At 33.9% G+C, this 16,043-nt stretch overlaps 2 protein-coding genes and 1 long non-coding RNA gene across 9 annotated transcripts in view; 1 reads left to right on the top strand and 2 right to left on the bottom strand.

Moving 5' to 3' along the window:
- Positions 1–8,579: 8,579 nt before the first annotated feature.
- On the bottom strand, positions 8,580–10,743 carry LOC125386582. The gene is made up of 3 exons (XR_007226880.1): positions 10,439–10,743; positions 9,949–10,295; positions 8,580–9,483 (listed from the first exon to the last, which is right to left on the bottom strand). It is a non-coding gene; the product is annotated as an uncharacterized LOC125386582 (long non-coding RNA).
- A 215-nt stretch (positions 10,744–10,958) lies between these two features.
- Positions 10,959–12,977, top strand: LOC100643598 (xyloside xylosyltransferase 1). The gene is made up of 3 exons (XM_003403073.4): positions 10,959–11,637; positions 11,727–12,200; positions 12,315–12,977. Exons 1-3 carry the CDS (start codon positions 11,245–11,247, stop codon positions 12,519–12,521), a joined length of 1,074 nt encoding a protein of 357 aa, XP_003403121.1. The 5' UTR covers positions 10,959–11,244; the 3' UTR covers positions 12,522–12,977.
- Positions 12,978–13,027: 50 nt separating this feature from the next.
- The window catches only part of LOC100643472 (protein cordon-bleu), a 103,311-nt gene continuing 100,295 nt past the window's right edge, over positions 13,028–16,043 (bottom strand). For all 7 annotated transcript variants that reach the window (XM_012319732.3, XM_020868117.2, XM_048413443.1 and 4 more), the window contains 3 exons: positions 15,826–15,923; positions 14,668–15,751; positions 13,028–14,423 (listed from right to left, as the gene is read on the bottom strand). In XM_012319732.3, coding sequence (XP_012175122.2) covers positions 14,406–14,423; positions 14,668–15,751; positions 15,826–15,923 — 1,200 coding nt within the window. In that variant the 3' untranslated portion in view covers positions 13,028–14,405. The remainder of the gene's footprint in view (positions 14,424–14,667; positions 15,752–15,825; positions 15,924–16,043) is intronic.

The following is a 16,043-nucleotide window of genomic DNA, read 5'->3' as shown; positions in this document are numbered from 1 at the left end:
GCCTGAGAAAGAGTACAGAGAACATTATAGGAAGCGACCACGAATACACGGACCTTCCCCTTTATCAGTGATCGAGCTTTCCAGTGCGAGGAAGAGAGCTTGTGCGACAGACAGAACACTGAATGGGCCAATATTCAAATGAGACGTGTTTAACGGAGGCACAATGAGAAACGCGGCGGCGTCGGTGGCGATGCAATTATGCAAGGTGTTAATACGATCACAATGCTGGTTCGCTAGGGTTGTACCTAGTAAACTGACAAAGTTTTGTCGCCATCTAGCTTGAAAAAGCTATATCTCATTGGCTTTGGTTGGTTCCAAAGTGAATTACTATTGTCGATCGCCGATATACTACACTATAGCCCTCACAACATAATTGGGATTATGTCGGGGAACGTATGTGAATCGAAGTTTCAGACGAAAGAAGTAGAGCCCTTTCCACGTTCAATTTGCATATTTTGATGTTATCTGCTGGTTGGAGATTAATTTCATGCTAGGTTCCTGAAAGAAAAAATTGAAGATTAGGTTGATGTTTCGGAATGATGTAATATTTATGAAAATAACAGTTTATCGTTAGGAAAAAGATATTGCTCTTTTCTATTTAAAAATTAGTAGTTGTAAATATGTATAGGTTAAAAAAGGTGAAAAGTTTTTTATTTCGTATAATTGCAAAATTATTATCAAAGAATATTATATAACAATATCCTAACTTTTTTGAACAATTAAAAGTTGAATAATAATGACAACTTACTCTACCTTTATTTATTTAAAAAATTATTTCCCCATCGATAAAAAATTGATCTGTTTAAAAGACCGATCTGAATTTGTAAAATAAGATGGAAAAGATGAAAGATGCACGGGAGCTCGACATGGACCAAATCTCTCCCCTGTTGTACGTGACAAATTGAGATAAATAATCGTTTGTGGGTACACAATGCTCTCTTGAAATTTGTCACGGCGATACTCGAAACGGCACGCTCCGGAACATTTGCGAGTTGATACTCGTAAAACCGATACTTGAGTCGCATCTGGTCGGCATCCTCCTTTCAGAAACGATATTCCAAGATTTTATCAATATCAACCGAGAACGAGTGTCATCATGACTATCTACTTCATAGAATCTCTTTTTTTCTTTCTTCTATTTCACTCCTTAATATAATCATCGTAATTTTCTTATTTTATTTCTAATATCGTCTACAATCATTTCTATTTTTATTGCTAACTATACTACATAAGTTAACAATACTATTCGTTTAATTTAACCGGATTGTGTCTCAATTAGAAACTGGAATGGTGTTGCTAAATTCTGTGATGATCGTGGAAATAGATTTTGCGTCTAAAAAATAGTTACTGAATGTCAACTTCATCAATATTAAGTACACTACGTCTAAGTCATCTAAGTACATTCTAACTGTCCACTGACCGATGGTCACTAAATGAATTTTTCAATTCTTAACCTAACTTTCCTACGTTACTTTTCGAATTCCAAGTTTCCTCATTAATATTTGAACTTTTAAACTAATTTTTCCACCAATATTCAAATTTCCAATCTCCTTAGTTAAAAACAACAATCTAATATATTTTTGATCACTAAAAACGACCCACTTATGTCACAAACATAATTGCATTTCCTCTCCTTTCTCCTTTCCATATCGTAGAAATGCCGAGGGATCGCGGATATCCGAGCAAACATTTAATTCGCGATTACATTATTTCCGAGGGGCGAGGGGTTCCTGTCAGCACCAGTTTGACCAGAGTACACATACAACCACAATCGAACAACGGGGTACCATACCAATCCCTCGATAATAGAGATTTCACGCCGCGGGCCCCACTTCGGTTCTCACAGTAGGGGCCTCGTACTTTATCGAATATTTATTGTCCAATCGTCGTGCGCTTCAACCTCGCAGAAAATATGGTCAATTCATTCCCCGACGGAGATGCAGAGTGAAACGCGTGCCTCTAAGTATCTGTTTATAGTCTCTGGGGATCAATTTGTTTGCTAAATTATTTATTGGTTAAATAGGCCGACAAGGCTCTCGGTGAAAGTGACGCCATCTGAGCCACCAATCTGTTTAAACTGCGGTTTGGGAAAGGTAAACTTGAGATTTTTCGTGGTTCTTGCTATTATGCCAAAGTCTTTGTTTAATTTGATCCTTTTATAGGTACGATTGAAATGACGATTATGAATGCAATTGGAATGATATGGATACTTGCAGCGAAATTGGGTTTTTGGCTACATAAAATTTAAACATGAAATTTTTATGTTTAACTGTTGGTTGATGTATTTATTATAATTGAGGATATAGCTAGAACAGTATAGAGACTTTAGACAGATCATTATATATAATAGCTTAAAAATGAAATGTTTATGTTCAATTATTGGTTAATGTGCTTGTGATTAAACATTTAGGTATAAGCTTTTTAAAATTAGGAATTTGAAATTCAGAAAGCAATTATGAATCTCCCAGAAATATTTTCCAATTCTATAATTTATTTAAAAAGAGAGTATATCTGGAGGGTTTGAGGCATCTTGTTTGGAAACTTTTTTTGAAAAGTTCCAACCCCTCTTTGATACGTAAACCTGTTCAGAATTGGGAGAAATTATTTGATGGAGAAATCTTGCGGATCCGACGGATGCTGTCTCAACTTCAGTTATTCCGGGGATGAAGTTCGATTTATATAATAATAACATTACTCTTCCATATTAACATGAATTTTTATTATTTTGTTGTAATACAAAATGAAGAGAAGAATATATATATATATATATATTGCAGTTCTATAATATACTACTTTTTTATTTTGATAATTATCTATTCTAATTTTTTGCGTCCAAACTAAAAACCTCCAATAATTAAGAATAAAACATTCTTAAACATGAACTTGAATATTTTTAAATATGTTTTTCAAAAATATCAATATACATTAAGCATACTATATTTGATTATAAAGAAATAACAAAACAATTAAGAATTTATATTTAATCTTGACTGTTATAAAAAGACACTATCGCTAATCTCCATGATATAATTGATCTGAAGACTACTATAAACACAATTAAAAGAATATATATAAAATAATTAAAATATCATATTTTTTAGTTTAGTTCCTATAAAAACAAATTAATGTCAATAGTTTCCATAATGTAACCAATCTACAGACTTGTGGCACTTGATTGTCTTTTCTTCCTCTCAAGATTACCATTAGGATCCCTTGAAAACAGTGATAGATCGTGGAGCAGCCTGAAATGAAATATGCGGAGCAATGCAATTGACATTCACCGCCGCCAAACTGTGTGCAACGACGCGACACTGAATTGCGGCCAATCGACGGTCTGACGTTGAAAAGAGACCAGAATGGAAAGGGAGAAGGAACCACAGAGAGAAAGAGAGAGAGAGAGAGAGACAGACAGACAGACAGACAGACAGACAGAGGGAGAGAGCACAAGGGTATATCAGAGACAATTGCCAGGAGAAAGAAGAAAAATTGCCAGGAAAGATAAAAAAAGGGACGTTGAAAATATGGAAAAAAGAAATAAAAAAGAAAAATTGTTTTAAGAGATTTGCTCAAGAAGAATTCATATTATAGGTTAACTTAGAGGTTAATTATAACTTTTTTTAAATCATCGCTTACATATAAATTATGATTCTTAAATATAAATTAGGAAATAGTTACTTATAATTTGTAAATCACTATGAATTGGTTATACACAAGAACTAATTATCCACAACTTATTTATAACCGAAAACCCACTGTACTGTGATTAAAATTTAATTATTATATGAATAGCTACAAAATTACCTTGTAATTATTTCTCATTTGGCTGATTGACTCAAATCTATCCTAACTATAAAATGACTATAACATCAGCTACAACTTACTTATAATCTAGAGTCTAGTATGTAATCTAATTATAACCTGAATTATAATCTAAGAGTACCAAATTCCCATTTAATCTTACAATAACATTTCCATATACTACTTAACATTAAACAAACCTAGCCCAAACTCTTTTATACCAATCTTTACATCACCAACAGTACCTGATCTAAAGAGAACCTGTTCTTACCTTAGCCACTCAGTCATTTAAGTTAACCTAGCAAAAAGGTAATAGAGGAGAAAGAAAAAATGGAGGGAACAGAGGATTCAGTGAGAGGAGTTTCGCGACCCCTCTACTCGTTGGCACTTACTGGTGCCCTGAAGTTGTCCCGCTGACAGCCACGTGCCGAAGCGTGCCGACCTTTTGTCACGAGCTCGGTCTCTTCTTCGACCCAACAAGGGGGAGGATCGTCGAGATTCAACGTGCTAGGACACGTGTACCAAATAGGCTTGGTGGCCCAAAGCCTGTTTGCTTCGACCAAGGACCACCGTAGTGACGGTCTAGGGCACAATGAAGCGTGTGGTTCTTGAGCTGCCCTTCATTGGAAGGATCAAAGGTAGCAGGAAAATTAAATGGTTAACGCGTTTCGACTCCGCTTTATCTTTCATCTTTTTCGTTAGGTTTATTTAGGTTTTGATAAGAAGTGTGTGTTTTAGAACTAATCTGTGATTTGGACCTCTTTTTTTTTTTGTTATTTTGATGTCAATCTTAGGTATTTTTAATTTATTTATTATAAACTGGAGTTTTGATAGGCATCAATTTTTCTGATGTAGGTCAGACTCAATTTTGTTCCTTTTACGCTTGAATATTCAATTCCAATAAGTTTTACCTTCCATAATCTGCAATAATTTTCTAACCTAGATAAGAAAAAAGCTTTTAATCTTAGACTTTGTCGAATTTCTTTATAACTTTAAATTCTTATTGAGCTCTACTTTCTATTATCTGCAATTAAGTACTCTCAAGAATTTTTAAGCTTAAAGCTTTCCTAAATTTTTGTTAACTTTAAATTTCCATTCGATTCTACTTTCAATAACCTACATTAGTTTCAAGTTAAGATTTCTGACTTAATAATAAATCCTATTATACAACGTTACATTCTTATTAAGACCCAATTTTGCTAAAGATTAGTAACTTAATCTAACCTAATTTAACCTAACTTCCAATTAAATATGATTCAATTTCTAATCTTAGTTAAATCTCCTAACCTTAAATTTCGAACAATTCCTGTTTCTCAAACTTATCCTATCTGTGACTGAAATGTTGCCAAGCTACTTTTCACCTTAATTTCTCTAACACTTATAATCAGAATTCTCACCTACATTTCCCCACTCATTGTCAAATCAATCTTAACAAACAATTATTTCAGTTCTCCGCATGAAACCATCATCGAGGCGTATATTAAAACGTCCTTGAAACAGAAACACGGGGAATTGACTATGACTCCACAGTATTGAAGCTCTGTCGTTGCTTTTTCACCTCTGGGAATTCACCAATCCGCGCGATGGTTCGCACGCGTTGAAGCTGTCGAGCGGAAACGTCGATTTCTCAGCACCGGTTATCGGCGTTCACCTTCGGCGATGGAGGGCCTTTGATTGGCACGAAAGGTATCCGTTCGTCGCGACAGAGTGTTGCGGAAAAAGGAAGAGCTCCGGTTTCGGTGTCAGTGAAGACAGAATGTGAAAGACGGCGTCAAGACGAAACGAATACAAGGAATAGAGACAGAGTTAGTTCGATTCAATTTAACTAGACTGCGTGCAGGTAAAAAAGAGAAAACGAGTGACATGAATTTCATTCTGCGAGTGTTGAATAGGTATGAGACAGGAAACGTAATATGTACGAAGAGAATATTAACGTTTCTGGTTGTTATCGATTGCTTTATTAATTTTTTGCTACTTTTACAGATGATTGTTTGATACGCCTTCATTGAGAATTTCTCCATCATTTTAAAGAACTTTTTGTAACGAAGAAAGTAAAGATGATGTATAAAGAAACAGAAGATTGTAGTGGCACTATGATCGTCATGGAAAATTGGCCGTGCAAATGCTGCTTAACGCTGTCGATATAAACATACACGTCGGAATTAATGATACACCGTTTAGTTACGCGTCAGTTGATTTTCCCAGGGCACCGCTTTTGTGCTTAATAGCAGACGGGGGAAGCGGCTCATGGGGCACTGTGACCCGCCCGCTTCGGTGCACTCTTCAATATGTCACTGTGGCTAATTTTAGGGGCACACCGTCGACCACCGCACCGGCGACAAAGTCGATTCCTTTCAGTGAATTTACGTCCTGTAACCGATTTTCAACCGATTTGTTTGCTTCATTGAAACTCTTGAGAATTTTACCTTCGTTTTCATTGAACACCAAATTTGATGTATTTCTTGGAACGATGAAATTGGAGATTGATGTGTTTGGTTGTTAGGAGAACTTATTTGGATGTTATTCCAAAATAGATTGCACGCTCTTGTTCGTAGTTACAGTATTATAGTAAGTTCTATTATCATTGTGCAGTTCCATTGATTTGAAATTGATTTAATGAAAATGACGATGAAATTAAAAAATAATAATATTGTAATAATGTTTGCGACAGTATTTTAATATTAATGTAGATAATATTTTATATTAATGAACTAATTAAATTTTTAATATAAAAACTTAATTGAATATATAATAAACAAAATTAATTTACGATTTTGTGTGCTATTTTCTATATTAAATGTTAATATAAAGTAATATATACTTGAAATTTTAACTGTTCAAATAATTTGCTATAAACTCCCTTTAAAATTGCTTTTCATAACACGACGTGAAATTTTGTCACTAAAAAATGAAAATTGCAAAATTACAAAAGCCAGAATTATGCTTGAAGGTTCGACTCGCAATCACATCAAAAACAATCATCTTCATGATGACGATGGATTATCAAATAACGATGAAATACGTCCGGATGTAAACGAGTCAATATGTTACATAATTGTCAGACCAGTTAATTACCTCACTCCAGCCTGTATCGTTGCGATCTTGTTCCCTGGCGAGATAATAAATGACAAAAGATGATATCGATTTTCAGAATTAAAACACCGCCGCTGGACCAGAACACATTCACGCACAATGGAAACGAGTATTTAATTCAGCAATTTCTATATTTTACCAATTTATTTCTATCGTCGTATTTTTATTCCATTGTGCAAATAATTCCATCTATACTTTTCATTTATTACTTACTTTTGTCTCAGTCATTTATCATAACTTATCTCTGGTAATATTAAGTTAAAATGTTCCTTTAAAATATTACAATATTCTTATTGTACAAACCATATTACATAATCTTCCAATTTTTTAATATTATTTATATTCTTGGATTTCTTCAATCTGAACATGCATACCCATTTTTCCTAAGAAACTGCAAAACTTAATACGTCCTTATCAATCTTCCATTTAGCATTATCAAAATCCATTAAGCTAAGCAGAACATCCCACTATCTCTATATATACTATGTGAACATTCCAAAATTCTAATTAAGAGCTTAAATTTATATCGGTATGACTCTTCAACCTGGATACTTATAAACGTAACTCTAAAAAATGACAAAAGTCGATATCCTCTCACCATCCTTCTCAATTTCAACATCGTCGACTATAAATCTTTCAAAATCCACCAAACTATATCAAAAAATACCTCTATTGCGATATCAATAGCGCTCTGCAACAATATTCTATAACCTACCAGGAGTACTCCATAACCTAACCTAGTGAAAATGATTTGCACAGACTGGGGACGCGGGATCGATATCCAGCGACCAACAGTGTCGACAGCCAAGAGATTCCATCGATCGAGGAGGCAATTAATTACGGAAGATGATCGGTAATTAACAGTAACTGGAGCTGGATAACGTTCATACGGCACGCTAATACCGAATATACGACGCGCCACGGCTGTGGCTGACTCTTTATGGTGGGGTGTGCTCGTGACGTGAATTATTAGCCCTTCGGTCCTCGACACAGCCTCCGGGGATAGGTTCGTGAACGGGCGTGGCTTAGCCGGCAGGCGTGGCTCGAACGCCACCCTTGAAAAACCACCAGTCACCCTCCCTGCATCGGGATACACGGGGCGAATTGATTCCGCACGGATTTTCCCTTTCTTACACGTTCTGCTTTCTTTCTAGACGAAGATCTGCCTGCCTTTCGTCGGATTACACGTCGCTTCGCGTGACATAACCTCTTTTTGGTTCCTGCAAAAGGATAAAAGTTAGACTAGAAAGTGGAATATTTGGTTTAATTGGTTGTTTTCTAGTATTTGAGAATGGCAAATTTGAGTAAATCAGCAGAGAAAGTTGGAGATTGTGGTGGAAACGTAATAAGATTAAGAAATAGCAAATATTGAATTTAAAGGATCTTTTAGATATAATCATTTTTAGGAGAAGAAATTGATAACTTTCTTTAAGAATTAGACCTATACTTCACTATGATGTCTAAGACTTGTATAAAACGATGAATGGTCGTCATAAAACAACAAACCTTATATTTAACAAGTAGGTATCAATTAACACTAACCTTCCTCGGCCAATCAAATTAGCCTGGTTTCAAAATTTAATTTAAAATTGTACATTCATTGTTATCTCTTACAAGTTTATTTAACTTTATGTAAATTCTTATATTATCTGATTAATCAATTTCGCAGTTTTTGTTAATATAAGAATTTACATAAAGTTAAATAAATTTGTAAGAAATAACAATGAATGTACAATTACAAATTAAATTTTGAAACCGGTCATTTGACCTGGGCCTGGTACGGTTCATGCTAAATAAAGAGAATCCTTTCTTTATGACAATTTTTAAAATAAAGAGATTACAAATTACTAGATTATTATTATTAAATTACTCCTAAAAATTAACTCTTTAATCCCTTAACTTCCCAAAATATTATTAATATTAACTCTGTTCCCTTAACCCCTCAACGAATTTTATTAAAATTAACCTTCTATCCTCTTAAGGTCCAAAATACCAAACTTAAAGCTTTCAAAAGCCAATTTCAACCTCAAATTCTATATAAACTATCATTTTCTACTCAAAACTTCTTAAACATTCCAGAACCTCTAAACAACATCCTATTCTCATACAAGAGACAGCAGTTTTCGTGTTCGACGAAATCATAGCGGAAGTTCCGCTGGTTCTTCGGCAGTTTCCAGCATCTTCCCCCAGGACGAGCAAGTCGTATAAGCGGAGGAAGAGCGACGGGAAGCTGGAGGAGGGAAACAGACGCAGAAAGGGACGGGACGTTGGGAGGGAGGAGAAGCTTCGCCATCCTCCCAAAGCTCTGTGCTAGCGTTTGTACAGTGGTAATGGGCTGTCAGGAGCAGACGTTCGCTGCTCGTGCCTTATATACCAACACCATTACGCTGCTCTTGGGTCGGTTCCTATCGGTTTGCTCGTATTATCAACCCCTCTGATTGCATTCTCCTCGTCTCTCCCTTCTGTACCGCTCCTTCATAGCTCACCCTCTTCGACCGCCTCCTTCGATAACGTCTTCCCATTGCTACCACGATCAACCAACTCTGGGTACAAAATATGCTTTGGATTTAAAGGGTACGGAATGGAGGATACCTGGAAAGGTAGCGTTTGTTAACTGGTTAACTAGTTCATAACTTCTTTGATATCTTTCTTTTTGGAAATAGAACTTAAATTTAGGATTACCAATAGTTTGATAAATGCAAGTACAGAAAATTAATGATACTAACAATATTTGGGTAAAGAAAATAAATAATACTAAGAATTAATTATGTACTACTCTTGACAAAATTAAACTTAGCTTTTATTTAATTGGGAACATTATGTAGTTTTAATTTCAGAGATCAATACAAGTTCAAGATCATACAAAATCTGCTCAATGACAAATCTGTATTTGAACCAAGCTGGATCAATACTCCAGGAACTCATTATAAACTCAATATTTTCAAATATTCATTAATTTAACAATTCATTCATTTTAACAATCTTGTTCATTTTAATATCAATACGTATATGTATATATATATGTATATACATATATATAAAAATTATTTTATTTACTTTTTCTGATCTACTTGCGGTGTGAGGAGTGAAAATCCTCACTTGAAAGTTCGACTGGTGCCACGTGTTCATCGACTATCCCCCAACGTGCCTTTCCCTCCCGCAGTGATCAATACTGCGAGAGGTCTTCTGCACAGGACAGGTAGGCTGCTGGTCCACATTTCAGCATGGAAGATAATACGTATAAAAAGGCGCAAGTTCGTCAACGCAAGTTCGTCAGACTGGTGTCCTTGAAAATTTTCCAATCTCTATTTATCTTCCATTGTCAATCAATTCTTTCAAGAATAAATCTTTCATAAATTTCTTCTAGTTTACCTTTTTTTTGTTCCAATAACATAATCTAAAAACTGAAACATAATTCTAGAATTAAATGTTTTTGTATTATGAGCGGGGTAAAGAAGATTATTAATCATTGTGGTAAAGGTAAAAGATTGTTTGAATTTTTGTTTCATTTTGTATTATATACACACATTTTAATCTTTTACAATACCTTTGTAATATCTGGTAACACATATCTTTAAAAATTGTACTTCAAGGAAGAAGCTACTGCACCCTAATTCATATTTTGATAAGCTTTTGCAGTAAAATTGTTATCATTTCGAAATTGATGCTTTTAATAGAACATTTTGAATATTAGTGTGTTGAAATTAAGCATTAATTTATGTAGCGTCATAATGTATTTTCAGCGCCACCTAGCTATAACTGCTGGAACTACTATGTCCACAACCTTGGAGTAGCGGAAAAATTTGAACTTTGAATTCATTTCTTTTACTCTAACAAACGTATTGCAAAAATTTTATTTCCCAGATATATTTACAATATTAAATAACATTTTACTTGATCTATAATTGTGTAATACATACTTATTTTTGACTTTCAAAGCTTTGGGATAATGTATCATGAACTATGCAATACAAAGAAGAAAGGGTCAATATTTTTGATGCAGATAATAAAACAACTGCATCAGTAAGTGTATTGTTTTGATTGCAATATTGTATTCAGTATTTATTTTCTCCAAATGACTTGTGTCCTCTTTCCTGCACATTAATTATCCACTTATAATTTAATAAATATTGAACGTATATTTTTTTTGTTTACTTATGTGTTCTATAGTATGGCCACCATTAAATGATTTTGATAGACTTCAATAACATAACCTAACATTTTATCAAACTTCAATAACATAACCTATCGAAGTATAAATACATCATCTACAGTTTTAATAAATTTTTTCTAATATTGAGCTGTAGCCATTTGGAATGTACGAAGGGAACTTGAACATGATCGAGTAATTAAATGCTCCTGTTACGCAAGGTGCTCATCAATTTGACGCTCCTAGTTGTGATTCTTGTTCTGTTTTACTGCTATCAGACGTCAAATGGTACACGCTGGATACTGCGCAGAGACCAAGAAAATGCTTCGACCACCGAGTCGACAAATATTCATGAAGATACCATCACGACGACAGTATTCTTTCCAAATAAGAAAAATTACTATAATGTCTGGTGTATATTCACCAAAGTAGATAGTAACTCTCCAATGCGACGAAAATTTGAGATCTTTGCAGAGTCTTTAATTAAACTATCCTCTGTTGACATTGCATTCCATGTTATAACTGATGACGATAGCAAAAATGTTACAGAGAAAGTTTTGGCAAACATTCTCTCATCCACTGGCAAATTTATGGAGGTGAAGCAGAAGAATTTTGTTTAGAATTTTGATCTTCACGAATTATATTTCTTACAAGATTTTATAATTTGTTTATTCCTTTGTTTCAGGTGCAATATTATGATGTACATAAACTAGCATTGCAATTGGAAGACATTGTGTCTGTCATGTCTCCATACTTCAGCAGCAAACCAGGAACCTACTATTCAGATGCATTATTTTTCCTATCCTTAGGTTTACATCGAATAGCTCCAGCTGAACAAAGTGTTGCAGCAATGTTTGATGTTGATACCAAATTTCGCAAAGATATCAAGGAGCTTTTTGAAGAATTCAACACTTTTGGGAATCAAGCATTGTTTGGTCTGGCCCCAGAGCTCACTCCAGTTTACAGACACGTTTTATATTTGTATCGTAGCAAACATCCTAACACATTATTTGGAGAACCTGCGAGTTCAGGTGGTTATCATGGATATAACAGTGGAGTGGTACTCTTTAACCTTGACAAATTAAGGAATTCTTCTGTTTATGATGCAATTGTGAAAAGAGAAAGTGTTGATGCAATGACAAAGAAATATCATTTTAAGGTAAAGGATATAACAATAATTGATCCATAAAGTCAAGTTGAAAGTCATTTAAGTGATAATAATAGTGATTAACACTATCATTGCAAAGTTGTTACATTTTCCATGTTTTCTTAGGGTCACTTAGGAGATCAGGATTTTTATACCATCTTAGGAATGGAAAAACCTGAATTAATTCACACCATTGATTGTGGATGGAATAGGCAGCTGTGTACATGGTGGAGGGACCGTGGATATGCAGATATATTTGGACAATATTCAAAGTGTGATTCAGAAACAAAATTATGGCATGGAAATTGCAATGCCCCCATACCTAATGATTAATCATATCCGTAATATCTAAGAGCACAAGCTATAACTATTGTTTGCAAAAGTTTAAAAGCAGTACCTGGTGTTATTTGAACATGTTATTAATCTTAGAATCTGTGATTCTTCAGTGGCAATACATATCTTCCATGACAGTAACAATATTTAAAAAAGAGAAAGATAATATTAGTCGATAAACTATATATTGCATAAAAACTATTTTCTTTTTTAGGTATTGGTGTTTTGTACATTAAATATTTTAAATATTATAAGGCTTAAACGTTGAAAATAAGATGCAAATTATTTTTTGAAATTGATTTTATATGAGTTGCCAGATACATGTAAAACATGATAGGTGCTATTTTTATATAAAGTGCAGTTATAAAAATTGTTGAACGAAAGTGGACCAATTAATTTTAATTATATATACTGTTGTATTTTTTCAACAAATAAAGCGTTTTATGTAAATAATCATTTTTACAGTTTCTATTCATTCAGAGTTGCCTCTGAAGCAATTCGCTGAATAAAAATCAATGATATTTTTTATTTTTAATGGAACTATAAATAACAACATACATAAATAGAAGTGTCGCCGTAATATATTTTTACGCAAGGAAAAATAATATTAAATACAGTATTAACATATTATATGATATTTACAGTATACAATACACCTTTCTACGGTGATTGCCACCTGCCATAAAAATATTTTTCCAGAATGATCATAATCTATAAAACAAATACATACTGAAATTTGTTATTTAAACACAATAGTCTAATTGATTCTTTTAGAATAATATCGACAATATCATATTAACAAATACAATATATTTTTTCCGAATGATTATCGAAACCTTGTTAATAATCAAAAACAAATTTTTATTTTCTTTTTCTTTTTAATTAACAGTAAATGTAAACGCAAAAAAGGAAAAAATGGAAATCGATTTTTAAATCAATCCTTCGTTGTTTTCTACTAACACATATTAAAACTTACTTTGAACTCTGTTAATGCATACTAATTAATGAATATATCTCATTATTATGATTTTCAACCTATGCGACTGACCAGATTGCTTCTCTCTCTCCTTCTCTCTCAAAAAACGAAAAGAAAAGATTATCTTTCATAATTATACACACACCCTAGTTGCATCTAAATTCGTTGTACAATATGTAAAATAAATGATGTCACCTTTGGTCCCAGTGATAGAATCTTAATGTTAATCGTAAAGAATAGGAAATGTTAGTCAACATTGACTCAACCGTTCAGATCTAACCTATCTTCGATTCCCTCTTTTCTCATTTTAGATCAGGTTAGGACCGAATGGCTGATTGAACTAATAAAAGAAGAAGAAGAAAAAAAAAGAAAACTTAACAAGAATTGCGTGGACTGCATCATATAATGAGCAACAATGTTTCGAAAACGGACCTAACTCGGCCCGTTGACTATTTGGACACGAAAATACAATATTTCTCTTATCGCTTTAAACAGCTAAACGATATGTACATCATTGACAGATTTCTTTTTTTATTGACAACTCTTTTTCCTCGTTGTCTCGACTTTTTTTTACACACGGTATTTACACGTGGACGACTAACGTGGCTGTTTTTTATAGACTATTAGCCAGCAAACCGTCAATGGAATGATTTCGAAGAGGTTAGGTTTGACAACTGACAAAAATACAGGGCAAATGTGAATGGTCCTTCGATAGTGATTAAAAAATATACATAAATAAATTTCTTGCCCTTTCTTTTGTGCCAATAATTGCCAAACGTTGTATTATCACTAAGGCTGTACGACTTAAAGCACCAGAATATCTCTTCGAGAACAATATATCCTCGGTCGCCAGTCTTTTTCCGATTTTATCCTCGTGTCAAGAAGGTTTCCTACTTTCTGAAAGGCAGCTAACATCTTTCCATAGCCTGTAACCATAAATTTTCATGTTAGGCAATTTTAACGTTAAGTTCCGTGCCCTCTACTAAAACATTTAACTCAAAATTCTTCTTATGAAAATTGTTCCCAACATCCAATGTCTCCCATTTCTAGGAAAAATTCTCCTTTACTATTACTACACTTTATGAATCATAATTTTCTTATCAGGGAGCATTTCTCTATTATTCAATTCCCATTACTTCTTAATGGATTTTCTGACTAATAAATGCTTACGCTTTTTAAATTCTCGCGACCACCGAAGTTTCTAATTGATTCCAGCAAAACGTCTCGCTGATCAATTTGAATGGGCATGGACTTAGGTCTGGCACTTTTCAAGGTCACACCCGTTATCACAGGCATAGTAGGAGGCCTTGGCGTACCATTTGAATCCTTGGATGATCCTTTAATATTATCATCTTTCATTTCTTCCTTGAAGCCTTCTTTAGTTTGGTTCTCATAACTTTGACTTGCACCAATCTTTGTACTTGACATCTTAAACCCTTTAACAACAGGCATTGGCTGGTGCCCTTTAATGCTTAGGCCATTTCGAAATGTCAGGTTACCTTCATTTTGGATACCCACTATCGAAGAGTACCTTTTAGGTTTAATATTTTGGTAGCCATTTATTAAACACTGATCTTGTCTATGTCCATTCTGTTTACTAGAATCGTTTTCCAGCTGAGAATCTGAACGTTGAATTGTACTGGACCTTTTTGGTTTTGGTCGCAGGCAAACATCTTGACCAAATGCTTTCGTTAATTCTTTGAAATTTACTGGAGTAGTATCTATCACATTGTCATCCTGTTTGTTTTCGAGGAAGCTCTTTTTCAGCTCAACTCCTGTTACAACTGGTTTATCATTAGAGACTTTTGGTTCTGAGTTGTTAACTTTATTCAATACTGGCTTTTTGAATCCTGTAGCTGTTGTATGACTAATTAATTTCTTGGTTAACTCATTGGGCTCCTTTTTATCCAAAAATTCAAATTTACTCTTCTGTATTTTGGCAGAACTATCAACATTATTGGAGTCTACTTCATCTTTAGAGCTATTAATATTAACGATGGTACTGCTGTTAGTTTGTTTGATTCCAAATTTGTAGTCAATGTCCTTCTTTATCTGAACATTAACACTCGGTCGTTCGGACCAACTGCCTAAATTGATCATAGGAGGTCCTGAGTAGGTATATCGTTTCTTATTAGTTTCTGGCGTTGGTTTCTTTGATTCTGGTTCTACTTTCTTATTACTTGGTGCTGTCTGAGGTTCACGAGTCGAAACTTCATTCGATTCGGTCGAATGTTCGTTAGAGGTAGTCTCGGATCTAATGAATACATTAGTCAATAATTATTATTTAAATATAAAATAATTTCAAAGTAGAAAAAATATGAAATTTACCTCGTTTTTTCAGATAATACTATATCACTCGAATCTTTGGGCACATTTTCCTCCGCCTGTTGAGCATTTTTCAACTGCGGCAAAATGCTTTTTAGCACCTAAGAACAAATCACTTACTATGAATACAAAGAAGGGACAATTTAAAAAATTTATATATTTTACAAAAAAAATGTAATGGGGAAACTTTAATAAAAATTGCATAAAAAATCTCAAATTGG

The sequence above is a fragment of the Bombus terrestris genome, chromosome 16 (assembly GCF_910591885.1).
Source record: "Bombus terrestris chromosome 16, iyBomTerr1.2, whole genome shotgun sequence".
Classification (NCBI taxonomy): Eukaryota; Metazoa; Arthropoda; class Insecta; order Hymenoptera; family Apidae; genus Bombus; species Bombus terrestris.
Note: the sequence above shows the minus strand (reverse complement) of the source record. Positions and strands in the feature narration are given on the sequence as shown.